Consider the following 12455-nt stretch of genomic DNA (forward strand, 5'->3'; position numbering starts at 1 on the left):
CCAAATACTGAGCCCCCACATTGTAGTGGGCCCCCAATAAGGCCTTCTTCCCCAAAAGCCTCAGCCTGATCATCCAGTTTACAAACAGAAATCAAAATATGAGTCCCTGGGCTGTAACACAATGCAAGCAGCTCAGACTGTGCTCTGTCCCCTTAAACAAATCACCCTTCCCTCAACACTACGGGGCCTTGTAGGTCAGGGTATCTGGTGAGCTCCTGAAGTCCCTTAATCTTATCAGAAGCAGAACGGGCAGTCAAGCCTCTTCATTTTGCTTCCTCTAGGAGAGCTCCTTCCCCCTTGGCTGCTGGCAGAGAACTGACTCCCTGGTTCCAGGCCTGGGGTTTATATATGCCCCAGGCCCTGCCTCTTCCGGTCAGCTGACCGCCGGCAGGTGCAGGCTAATTCCTCATTCCTGCTGCCATTCCTCATTCCTTGCAGCTGAGGGGTTCCTACCTGACTGCTAGGGCTCACTCCCTAGACTGTTTCTGCCCTTAAAGGAGCAGGCACCTTAGTGCCCTGCAACTCTAGTCAAATGAGCTTTAAAGTGCCCCTGCCACTGCCATTTTGAAGCACCGGACGCTGAATACACAAGGTGCTGCAGATGGTTTAATTATAGCGGCTCCCAAGAGCCATACTAATTAAAGCGCCCTCCGCCCATTCAGAAGCATACGGTAAAAACCCTGACTAACAGCTGCTTACCTGAAGGACCATCTCCCAATTACCAACTTCCTCTAAATTAGGGAGCGTCTTTAAATTATAACTTTTATCATTACAGACCCTACTGTTTCCTGATGCATTTGCTTAATTTTAATCACATGAATAGTCCCGTTAACTATGAAGTCATGCTTAAGTGCTTTGCTGAATCAGAGGCATAAAGCTCTCTGGGTCTCATCTTCATAGATTAAGGCAACCCTGCCATAAGTTTTAACTTTGTTATGAACGTGTAATGTGAATGAGACGTAAAGGACTGTGTTCAACCCCAGGGCTGCTGACCTTGTTTAGCAAGGTATTGCCTGTCAGCGTTGTTTAAGGTTTATCTAGCCCTGCGTTGCAATCTTTAAACCTTGCTGTGGTCCTGAGTCTGCACGAAGGCTAGGGAAGAACCAGTGCCTTCCTATGGTCATATCAGTTTATCTCAGTCACTTGCAGTAGTTCAAATGTACCGCTCTGCTGTGCTTTCATCTTTGTTTTTGCTGATTCACTGTTCCCCTAACCTGAGTCTCTTCATGTTTTCCTTTTATTGTAGAGCAATTCTGTTTTATTAACCCAGACCCTGTATTTAGTCCCACCTTTTACTGGACAGGTTTTCTTACTGTTTATGGATCAAAACGTGTGTGGCTCAGCATCCACCACTTGTAGTTTTAGGATATGGAGTAAAGCAGGGGAAGGATTAAGAGGTGGCAAAAGTGTCACACAGTCCTGAAATCCCAAAGAATCAAATTGTGGTTTTTAGTCAAAGTCATAAAAAACAGCAATGGAAAACATGTATTGGAGCAGAGAGTTAAACATGGTAGAGGTAGAGGGCTGCATGCAAAATATGATGCCAGCAAACCAGATGTATGTGCATCAGAAAGTAGCATTTCCTTCCGTTGCATATGGGCATAGAGAAGCATTCAGTATTTATATTTCACTGAAACCATATACTCCTGGTCTGAGAGACACTTTGGGATCCTTTGGAAAGGAAGAAATTATAGTGTATATATCCTTTCTGATAAAATAATTGTTCTAGGAGCTAGTCATTCTGGTGATTCACAATGGCCTATTTAAAAATGCATTTCCTTCTTTAGCAGAAATGTATAAGTCTATAGGGATAAAAATATCAGTATGAGGGACAGCAAGGCATCAATTTCACTAATAGATTCTGAAAAGTATTGCTCTTTATTTATTTGTGTTAATCAGCTAATTGAAGAAGATCAAGATACTTTGTCTGCGTGGAATAATAATGCATAACTTTAGCCAGAGCAAAAATGTAGCTTATAGGTATGGGCTTGATTGCTTCTTCCTGACTCCAGGATTTCAGTGGGAGATGCTGATCTTTGCAGTGCTGCTGTGTTTTTTTGCCAGTTCCAAGCAAAATATACTTTGCAGTTTCAAGCAAGTATACTTGCCATATACTGGGAAAATCATTGGTTATGTCCCTGCACTCTTAATTCCTTCTCTTGCATGTTTTGTATGCTCATAGACGAGCATCTTCCCTGTTTGCTAGGGGCGTTCCTGATCACAATACACTTTTGCACAATATGATCTTGCAATGTGAAATCCCTTGTAAAATATGACCAACTAGGTTTTGAGAACTGCTGTAATGGTGCAGAGCAGTTGGAAAAAACTGCCTAACCCAGGGGTAGGCAACCTTTCCAGCTACGGCTGAAATGACCCACCCCAGGTTGGAAGCAGGGGAGTGTTAGGACCCTGCCACTGTTGCTGCTTGTCCCCACAGTAACACAGGGAGAGCACCCACAGCTAATCCCCTGCCACTGAATGCCGTCAAAGCCCCACGTCTTCAGGCTGGATCCAAAGGTTTCACTGCCCCATGGGCCATAAGTTGCCACCCCCTGGGTTCACCAACAGTTCAAGATTCCCCCTAGGTAGGAGCAGTCTCCATATGGCCTGGGGCCTGCATGGTGGATGCATGCCAGGATGTCTCCCAGAACAGGGGATGTCCTCAACAGAGAGAGGATGCACTGGGGATACCTCTGCACTTGGACTGGGGAATAACCCCTTGGCCAGGTGCTGCAAGTTAGTGAAGGTCCTCAAAAAGTTCCATGATTCAGAACATAGGGCTGGATCTACTGCTGTTTCCTCTCACAAGGCTTGGGCTGCTGACAGCAGCATTCCCCAGGCTCCAGGGAGTGTATGGTTCATTGGGGACCAGAGCTCCCAGTAAGGGAAGTGGGAGGGTGGAGGAGGCAGGTCCATGTGATCACAGCCACCCTGTCTGCAGAGCAGCCTGCCACTGGGGCCAGCAGCTGCAAAGGAGCAGTCTACTTAGCTGTTGCGGGTGAAGTACTCGGTGTAGTCCTGTGTGAAGGAACAGCACTGCTCAGCCAGGCACTTGCTTCTCTAGCACAGACCCACTAGTGCTTTTTGGGGCAGTGGCCAGTTACACAACAATGTGGCTTTCAAGTGACAGTCTAGCTCCAGGAGTAGCCCCTTGCTCTTGGGTCCTGTTGATACAGTGGTACCCGTGGGCCAAGGCTCTGATCTGCAGGTGTGCTGCCAAATCCATTGTTTAGGGATCCTACCCAAGGAGTCAGCAACTGCACAGCGCCACTAAGAGCCGCAGAATCAGACCCTCATTTAGGTTGTTTACAAACCAGCATGCCTGGTTCATGGGAGTTTAAGACCAAATTCTTGTTCGCATGTTTATTGTCCTTAGCAACACGCTTTGACAAAGCCCTGCACCGGGTTGTCAGGTTGGGAGGGGCTGTTCGCTTCAGAGACCTGCACCTTAAAGCTTGCATTTATTTACCAGAAACACAGTTAAATGTCTCTATAAAGCTGTGCCTTTTGGTTGGCAAACAAATGTCGGGAAGCACTGCTGTGCAGAGCTTGTTTAAAAATAAAGCAATTGTTATTCATTAAGCAGATGAAAGCAACAGAAGCGAAGGAGATAAAACTCGAAATCTGAAACCACCTGCTTTATTTTGGCTGTAATTGAAATGCCTGTTTATGATGTTGTTAGTGTGCACATCCGATTTGCAGACAGGGCTTGACTTCTGCTAATTTCAGTGGGAGCCAGATCCAGCCCACAGTCTGGTTTGGGTTTTGGGGGGGGTTGCGGTTCGATTGCAGGCTCTAACCGGCATTTCAGCATCTGTTTCCTTCCAGCAGCCAAACGAAACAGCAGTGTGGCTGCTTAGTAGATGGATGCTTCAGTCATTAGCCATGTTTCTGTGACTACAGCTCTGTGTCCTAGCATGCGTGCACTTATCTCTTTTGTTCCTGGCTGGAAACGCTGAGGGGTTTTTTTTTTTCCTCCCCTTCATTTTGCTCTTGCTGACATTGAGAGAAATATAAGATCTGAATCTTCAGTGGATTGAACCAGAATGTCACGTAGGATGGGAATAATCCGTGGCTGAGCTCAGCTGCAGGGAGCTGCAGCATGGCTGCTGTGCTCCAAGGCATCACTTAGTAAAAAATAGTGGTAGGTTGCAGGAAACACTGAGGTTATTTGACTATTGAAATAATAGGCATTTGTAACTGGAGCATTCAGCTGGCATAGGCTGAGGTGGGTTTGGGGGTTTTTTTTGGCATGGATAGATCATATGGGTGTGTTTCATGGTCGTTGCATAGCTAGGCTGCAGGCTTTCTTGTAAAATGGATAAAAAGAGAAGAGGACTATTTTAGTGTTATTGCTGGTTTGATTCTGTCCCCACTAAATGTGGTGGAGGTGTTGCCATTGAATTCCCAGAAAAAGGGGGCAGGGAGTTGTCCATGTCGCTGAGCAGTTCACTCTCATACAATATTTGGCGGCAGAAACCTGAAAAGTGGGGGTTCACAGTCAAAAGCAGGAAGTGAGCAGATCCTGGCAACACAGTGGGATGAAAACTGCAGAATGCAGGAAAAGTCTTAAAAACCCCAGCAGGGCTGCCCCGTGCACATTTGTGCTGCATGTCTTTGACTGTTTAATAACTTGAGAAATGATCAGGGCGTACCAGCTTTCTAGAGCAAGAGAAGCTTTTTTATGACTTCCTAATGTGACATAAAGGAAGTGGGTTTGCGAATAAAGGTTCATACTGAGAAACAGAGAATATGTAAGCAGCAGGACGGACATTCAACACCTTTCTTATACCTCCTTGGTGCTACTCTTAGCTGACAATAGAAGCTGCCAGGGAAATAGCAGGTAGTTTAGACTGTGCTTAGGAAAGTATCCCCAAACCTTCAGAGTCCAGCACATGGTCTGATAGAACATACCCATTTTCCATTTCAGATCATGGGAATATCCTTCCTTGGGGCCTGGGGTAAAAAATGTTCCTCTGGTTTGACATTTCCTCATTAGACCAGTCTCCACTCCTCAGAGGTACTGAGTGTGTACACCTCTTGCTTTTATTTCATAGAAACCCCATATCAGTCGACACCCTCTAAGAGTGGACCACACCATTCTGCTGCTCAGTCCACATTAGGGCTTCCCATTTGATGTGAAAGTACAGTCCATGGAGACAGTATGGAGTGGCATTTTTTTTCTTCACATTCTTTTTCTTTAAATCATATTCTGTGCCCAAATTTAAAATATAAATTAACTGGGAAATAAACCGATTGATGGAGCCTTCTTTGAAAATCAATCGGAGTCTGTAGATTAGGCTGGAAAAATAAACCTTGCCAACGCTTCTGTGCTGGCAAGTCTTTTTGATCCAGCTCACCCAGGTTCTGTCTCCTGCACTGGAAAGAATCCGTGATGCAGTATGGACTGCCTCCCTTGGCTGCTAGACATTAAAAGTTGATGTCTGGTCTTTGGTCTTTCATAGGAAACTCCATTCATATGTTGACAGTTCTTCATAGCTCACTCCAGTCAACCCAAACATGCCTACAGCAGCATTGTTCATTCCCCTGTCCCAGAGAAGAAATGAACCCCTTTTCTGTTCTCATAGGTCACAATATAAAAATGAGTAGGGGAAAATTATACATAGTTTTCATAAAAAAAGCCTTCCCCACATTCTCCACAGTGACAGGTCATAAAGGCCATATTTCTTGCAGCTTCAAATGCAGCCCAGAAGGCAGGGTTGTTGTGAAGATAAGTACATTAAGGAGGTGTTCAAATACTATGATAGTGTGGGCCATGCAGATGCCTTGGAGATGCTGGCAGGGGCAGCCTGGGCATGCTTGATATGTGATGCTTACCTGTTCTGTGTCTAAACAGGCATTCTCTCTGCATGGTTGTGAGTCATGAGTTATATTAATGCCTTCCTGGTTTTGTGACCTCTTCCTGAATTGTCCCAGGTGGACTCAAGACCATCTTCACAAAATGTGAATAGGGAGTGGTCTGCAGACACACACATTACAAAAGAAACTTATTAAGCAAGCCATGAGGGGCACTAAATAAGTGAAAACTGCAGTATCATATTTTGGTTTGCTAGTGACCCCTTGCCCACCTGGCTTCTGCGATGGACAGAATGATTGATAACAAGCCTGTCTTCTATCTCACAGATCGATGAACTCCCTGAGGGAGCCGTGAAGCCTCCAGCAAATAAATACCCCATCTTCTTTTTTGGGACTCATGAAACGTAAGTGACCAAATATAGTGTATTCTTCTGAGTTGTGTGGCCCTGCTCCCGCTTTCACCCTCACCAGTTTTTTACACCTGGGTTTTTGACTGACTTTAGTGGCATCACTCCACTAAAGACTAGAATTGGATGCTATGGCCTTGACTCTCGTTTACACTAAAGTCCCTTGCATACTGGTCTGGTACCATAAAGGAGTGCCACAGTGGATGTGGATACCGCTAAGGTTTTGGCCAGAACCTGAGTATAGAAGAGAATTGAGTCCTACATTTCTTCTGAATACAGATTTTGACATGCTGTGTTATTGAGCCACCTGGAAGAAGGTCCAATAACAAAATAAACTGTGCTCCTAAGTACATGGTAACCAGAATGAACATACTGCAGTCAGATATCTTTGGGAATTAACCTTTATCCCACTGACATTGGTAGCAAAATTCTGATAGACTTAATTGGGTTTGGGATTTATCCCATTTGTATCAAAGAGGGTTTTTTATTATTTTTTTTATTTTTTGTGGAATTGAAGCTTCTAATACCTATTTGTTAAAACAAAGTGAGGCTTAAAAAATCTGGGAGGGAGTAATTGGTAGCTGAGCAATAAAGGCTGTGGTTCTAGAGGTGTGGTTTCAGTTGTGTACCAGATTTAAGCTGAAGGTAGCCCCAGTCAGCTCCGATGTAAATGGATACCTACCCATTCAGGGCGTTTATACATATGCTCCAGGAGAGGGGGGCTTTAATTAGAGCAGCTCCAAGAGCTGCTCTAATTAAAGCGCCCAGAGCGTTACATGTATTGGTGTCCCTGTGCTGAAAAATGGCAGCGAGGGCACTTTGACTAAAACGCATAAAACAAAGTGCCTGTTCTGCCATTTTTCAGTGTGGGGATGCTGATACACATGACACTAGAGTCTGCTGGAGCCCTGTAATTACCACGCTCCAGCAGACTTGATTAATTGAGTCTACTCCAATGTGCTGTAATTACAGCACATCGGGGCAGCCTCGATGCACCTGTATAGGTGCCCTCAGACTGGTGAGACAGAGGTGACTGGATATTGCCACTTGCTTGTGTGCCATTGGCTGCAGGAATTGATGTGGCTTAATTATGCTTGCCTGATGGTCACTAAGCTTGGATGTATTTGATTTGACTAATCATGGCCAGTTGAAGTGCAAGCGTTTTTTCACTGGTGGTAAGCTTGTATTTCTCCTTAAACACAGGATGAGAAGTGTGATAGTAGCAACAGGAAAAAGAGCAAAGCTGAATCAAGAGAATCTTGTAGTATTGCCAGTTGGCATTTAAAGTAAATTCTTTTATTGGGGTTTGTGTTGTGGGGTGATGGAGGATGGAGCCCCTGGGATGATGAAAGAACTGAGCTGGGGGTGATGACAAGAAAGATGGGAGGAGCAAGGAATGGTAAGTCTCAGCGTAGTTGATTGCAACATTTTAAAATAGCAGGAGTATTAACTCATCAATGATTACTGTTAATTCTGCAGTGGAGCTGCACAAAACTCAGCATTTAGGTTTTTACAGGAAATTTTGATATTTTGAAATGCATTTTATTACAATTCAGAACAAAATATTTTCAAAACATCCCACAAGATGGAAATTCTAAAAATACTAGTTTTTTGGGACATTTTAGTTTAAAATTAATTTTCATGCAAGGATTTTGAAACTTCATTTCAGAGTAACTTGCTTAGTTATTTTATATTTTATAGTATTTTTATGATTTTTACATTATTTTACCATATAATATGGCATAATAATAGAATTGAAATATTTGTTTTATTTTTTTAAACTATTTTAAGGGCACCTTCTACTTAAGGGTGATCAAAATATCTTCTATTCTAGGTCAAAGTATCTCCTGGTTGCATTGTAATAAGGGTTTGATGTTTTGACACGTACTACTGCTACTGACATGCCCTTAAATAATGTAAACATAAAAAATAACATGCAAGTGAGGACAGATAAAAAGTTAAATGAAATTTCACAATCCCAAAATAAATTTCTGAAAGGGAAAAGCAATTTTAGAAAAAAAAACACTGACAAAAATCTGACCCATTTTCTCTCTAGTGGCTGACTATTAAGTAAAAGAATTTATTGGACTGAGTTTATAAGCCTGTGATCTCATTATTAACTCAGAAACAGGAAGTCATTGTGTAGTTACTATCTAAATATTTTACAAAGAATAGCTGATACAAAAGAATTGCGGACGGTGACTCCCTATTTCACTCCTGGCAGAGCAGTGAAAAGCTACTTTCCTCCATTAACGGAGGTTCATGCAAGTATCTGAAACCAATATCAGGATGATTTTTATATTTTTATGTTATATGTATATACTCAACTAAAATGTACATACATTATTGGTCAGGGAGGTAATTAGCCATGTTAGTCTGAAGTCAAACAGAAGACAGGGCAGGGCGGCACCTTAGAACGCCTATACACATGCAGTGAGGCTGCTCCGATGCAGTGTTATTCAGCGCATAGAAGCAGACTCAATTTAATCGAGTCTGCTTGAGTGTGGTAATTTTAATTATCACGCTCCAGCAGACTCCAGCGTCATGTGTATCAATGTCCTTGCTGTAAAAATGGTGGCAGGGGCACTTTAACTAAAGCTTGATTCAATGAGCTTTAGTTAAAGTGCCCCTGCTGCCATTTTTCAGTGCGAGGACACTGATGCATGTGATGTTCCGGGAACTTTAAGTAGAGTGGTTCACAGGGCCACTCTAATTAAAGAGCACGCTCCTCCTACCCCTTCCCAGAGCATGTGTATAAATGCCCTTAGAGACTAACTGGCTTAGAGAGGCACTAGCTCTTTTAGATAACATCCTACTGCATCAGATGCTAAACTTAACTGATGAACTAGGCTGTTGCCTATGAAAGCTTATGCCTTTTTGAACCAGTTATTCTTTAAGCTTCCACCCTGCCCTACCTTCTGCTGTATGTTACTGGGATAAGACACCTTAAGTTATAGTGAGTTTACTTGTTTTCATTGTAGCTGTTTTGTGAATCCCATGATCATATGAAGAAGTGCTACTTAGCTTCAGCAAAATTATGGAATTGTTTCTTTAAATAAATAAAAATAAGGAACATTCATTGAAGCGTTTTTTGGTCTGTTGTCATGTACCATCAAGACATCTGCATGTTGTAAAATTGCTCTTTAGTTTTCAAGTAAATGTACATTATCCACACCATTACCATAATTAAAGTGTCTCAGAGACCAAATGGGATTCAGCTTCCAGGTTCCATTATACTAGGTGCTATACAGACTTGCCTAAAAAGAAGGTCCCTGCTCCAAAGAGCTTCCAAATGAAAGCAGCCCACTCCACGCTGGTAACTAACACTCTATCCAGAGTCACACCTGTGCAGAAGTGCTAGCAGGGGTAAGGTGTAATTTAATTCAAAATAAAACATAAATGAGAAGAAGGATGCTCCAGTGGTTAAGGCGTGAGGTTGAAACCTAGCCTCACATCCAACTCTGCTCCCAGATTGCTGTGTAACCTTGGGCAAACCTTTTGTGTGCCTCCACTTTCTATCTGCAAATTACATAAATAATATCTCCTTGCCTCACAGAGGTGTCAGGAATAATTGCATTAAATAATGTGAACCTCTGCGATGCTGCAGTAATGGGCAAATATAAGTGCCTGAGCAAGGAAGCGTTTTACAAAGTATCGGAGAGGCAGGAAACTGGTAATGCCAAATGATCATGTGCCTTACCCAGTTATGTTTATATGTTGATTACATAGAATTTTCTATAATGGAAGCTAAGCGCTCTTCTCCATTCTTAATACAGTCCTCTTTGAAACTGGTCAGCCTGGCACAAGGCTGGTTTATGCAGTGGTAAAGCAATACTTCTCTCATCTGCCTCAATAGCTCCCAAATAACCTGGCAACCATTAAGAAGTGGTGGGCTGGGGCCGCTGCTTACCATACCAGCCAGCACTGATTAATTGTTTCTTTATATTCCCTGTCTGCCTGTAGTCACCAATTGCCTCCTGGCTTATAAGCTGTTTGGGGCAGAAACCAGCTTTTTGTTCAGGATTTTTACTAGGCCCCTACCAGGGTTTCTTTCCATGTCTGTTGCTCCCGCTGCAGTCCAAATAATAATTAATTACAAATACCACAGCCATGATGGGCTTTGGCTTGCAGGTTCTAAAAATTTGTCACATGCTTTAATGTTTTATACAATACGATTTTCAGCCCCCTTCAAATTTGCAGTACAGCAGACCATAGGAGGCCAGTCACTGACTGCAGGCCCTTATCGTTGCAAGCAATAGTATCGCATCATTTCGTTTGCTCATTTGAAGCGCCCGTATTGAGCTGGGCTTAATATAATACATGAGATTGTGCCAGAATTATTCCTGGAGATACTCAGCTTGAGTTTGCCTTAAGTTATAGTGAGTTTACTTGTTTTCATTGTAGCGAGTGTTGGGATGGTGAGCAATGCCTGATAAAAATCCATGACATCAGATTCACAGTGCTAGCTCGGAATCGCCCAGAGTGTAAAGATCTACTGTGATGAGCAAGACACTAAGCATGTCATTTGCATGGATCAGTGTATTACATTGGAGGGGGAAATGACAATGCTTTCTGAACACCACTTCTGTCCAAATGCAGTGCTTTCCTGGGCCCCAAGGACCTCTTCCCATATAAAGAATATAAAGATAAGTTTGGGAAGTCGAACAAACGAAAAGGATTTAATGAAGGCCTGTGGGAAATAGAAAACAACCCTGGAGTCAAGTTTACTGGATACCAGGTAAATACATCTTCCTTCTGTTCTTCCTTATCTTACTTGTGCCCCTTCCTGTCTGTGTGAATCTTGGGTGGCCAGCAATGGAAGGCCATGGTTCTGGTGGCACGGGAGGGGTTTCACAGCTGGTGCTGGGGTGTAATTGCATATTTATAAAGACCATCCTGGTGCTGTATGCCGTGATGAGCTGGACCTTAACAGTGCAGCCTGTGGCCCTTTGGGTTGTGCAGTGAACTTCCACAGATTTATGAGTTAGACCAGTGGTTCTCAACCTTTCTGGACTTGAGGCATCCCTCCATAACTTTTGTGAACTGAGTGGTGCCTGATTTAAAAAACTAATTTACTGTAGCTACTCAAATGGTAGGGCAAGGTTTTTCTCCTCAGTCAGGATGATGGGAGGAGGTGGGAAAGCCCCTTGTCTTATATTTGCACATGAAGCAAGTAGCTGCTGCAGCTCTGAGTCTAAGCCCAGATCAGACCCACAGCAGGTTCCACTTCCCCTCTGCAGCTTCTGCACCATGCTTCACCGCCCCTGCCCATCTCTTTCCCTTCCCCTTACTGTCAGGTGCAGCTTTCCACTTGCTGCCTGCCCGAGCAGTGTCTGATAGTAAGAGGAGCGGGGGTAGAGGGATGGGGAGCGGAAGAGGCAGAGACTGGGGAGTTGTGGGGGCAAGGGGCAAGGACTGGGAGGAGTAGAGGGCAAGAGGCAGATGTTGGGGGAATGGGGAGAGGGGTAGAGGCTGTGGAGAGCTGAAGGTGGGGGTTCAGGGGGAAGAAGTGGGTGGGACAGAGGGCAAGGAGGCTACCTGCCCCACCCCCAGCCACTGCTTTCCTTGCTGTAGCAATGCGGGGGGCAAGGATTCAAGACAACCCTCCAATCCTTAGATTCTATACCTGGAAAATTATGAGCTGACAAGGTTCTTTGGGTAAATGTGATATTTTTTATTAGACCAACTAAATAGTTGGAAAAATTGTTCTTTGCAAGCTTTTGGGTACACCCACCCTTGCAAAGAACAACTTTCCAACTATTCAGTTGGTTTAATAAAAGACAGCACATTTACCCAAAGTACCTTGTCTGCCTCATCCTTAGACCAACATGGCTACAACCAATACCCTGGAAAATCATAACAAATTTGTAAATTTTTCATATATGGATTCTAATCATTGGGGATTTATCTTGTATTCAAGTAAATATGGTATCTTACAGTATTTACCTCATTACAGAGGGGTCAGGCACTGGGGAAGGGGGAACAGCCAGGCAGAGTCAAGCCAGAGCCTGCATTTAGCTGCTTATATCCTTACCCCCAGCACCCTGGTTGAGAATCACTAAATTAGACAATTACATTTATTAGGAAGTTATTAGGCATTGGTTACCCACTACTGGTTTATTTATTATCGTATTGTATTCATTTTATGTTACTCTCTCCTGTAGCTTTACCTTCTCAAAGTACTTTGGATTTTTATATTGGTGAGGCATAGCAGGTACAACAGCATAGTAG

At 43.5% G+C, this 12455-nt stretch overlaps 1 protein-coding gene across 1 annotated transcript in view; it reads left to right on the forward strand.

The window, feature by feature from the left end:
- The window catches only part of HDGFL3 (HDGF like 3), a 54518-nt gene that overhangs the window by 20269 nt on the left and 21794 nt on the right, over positions 1 to 12455 (forward strand). Inside the window, exons 2-3 of the mRNA XM_006262112.4 lie at positions 6145 to 6221; positions 10824 to 10962. Of these exons, the coding sequence (XP_006262174.1) occupies positions 6145 to 6221; positions 10824 to 10962 (216 nt within the window). The remainder of the gene's footprint in view (positions 1 to 6144; positions 6222 to 10823; positions 10963 to 12455) is intronic.

This window comes from Alligator mississippiensis, chromosome 11 (genome assembly GCF_030867095.1).
Source record: "Alligator mississippiensis isolate rAllMis1 chromosome 11, rAllMis1, whole genome shotgun sequence".
NCBI classification, from domain to species: domain Eukaryota; kingdom Metazoa; phylum Chordata; order Crocodylia; family Alligatoridae; genus Alligator; species Alligator mississippiensis.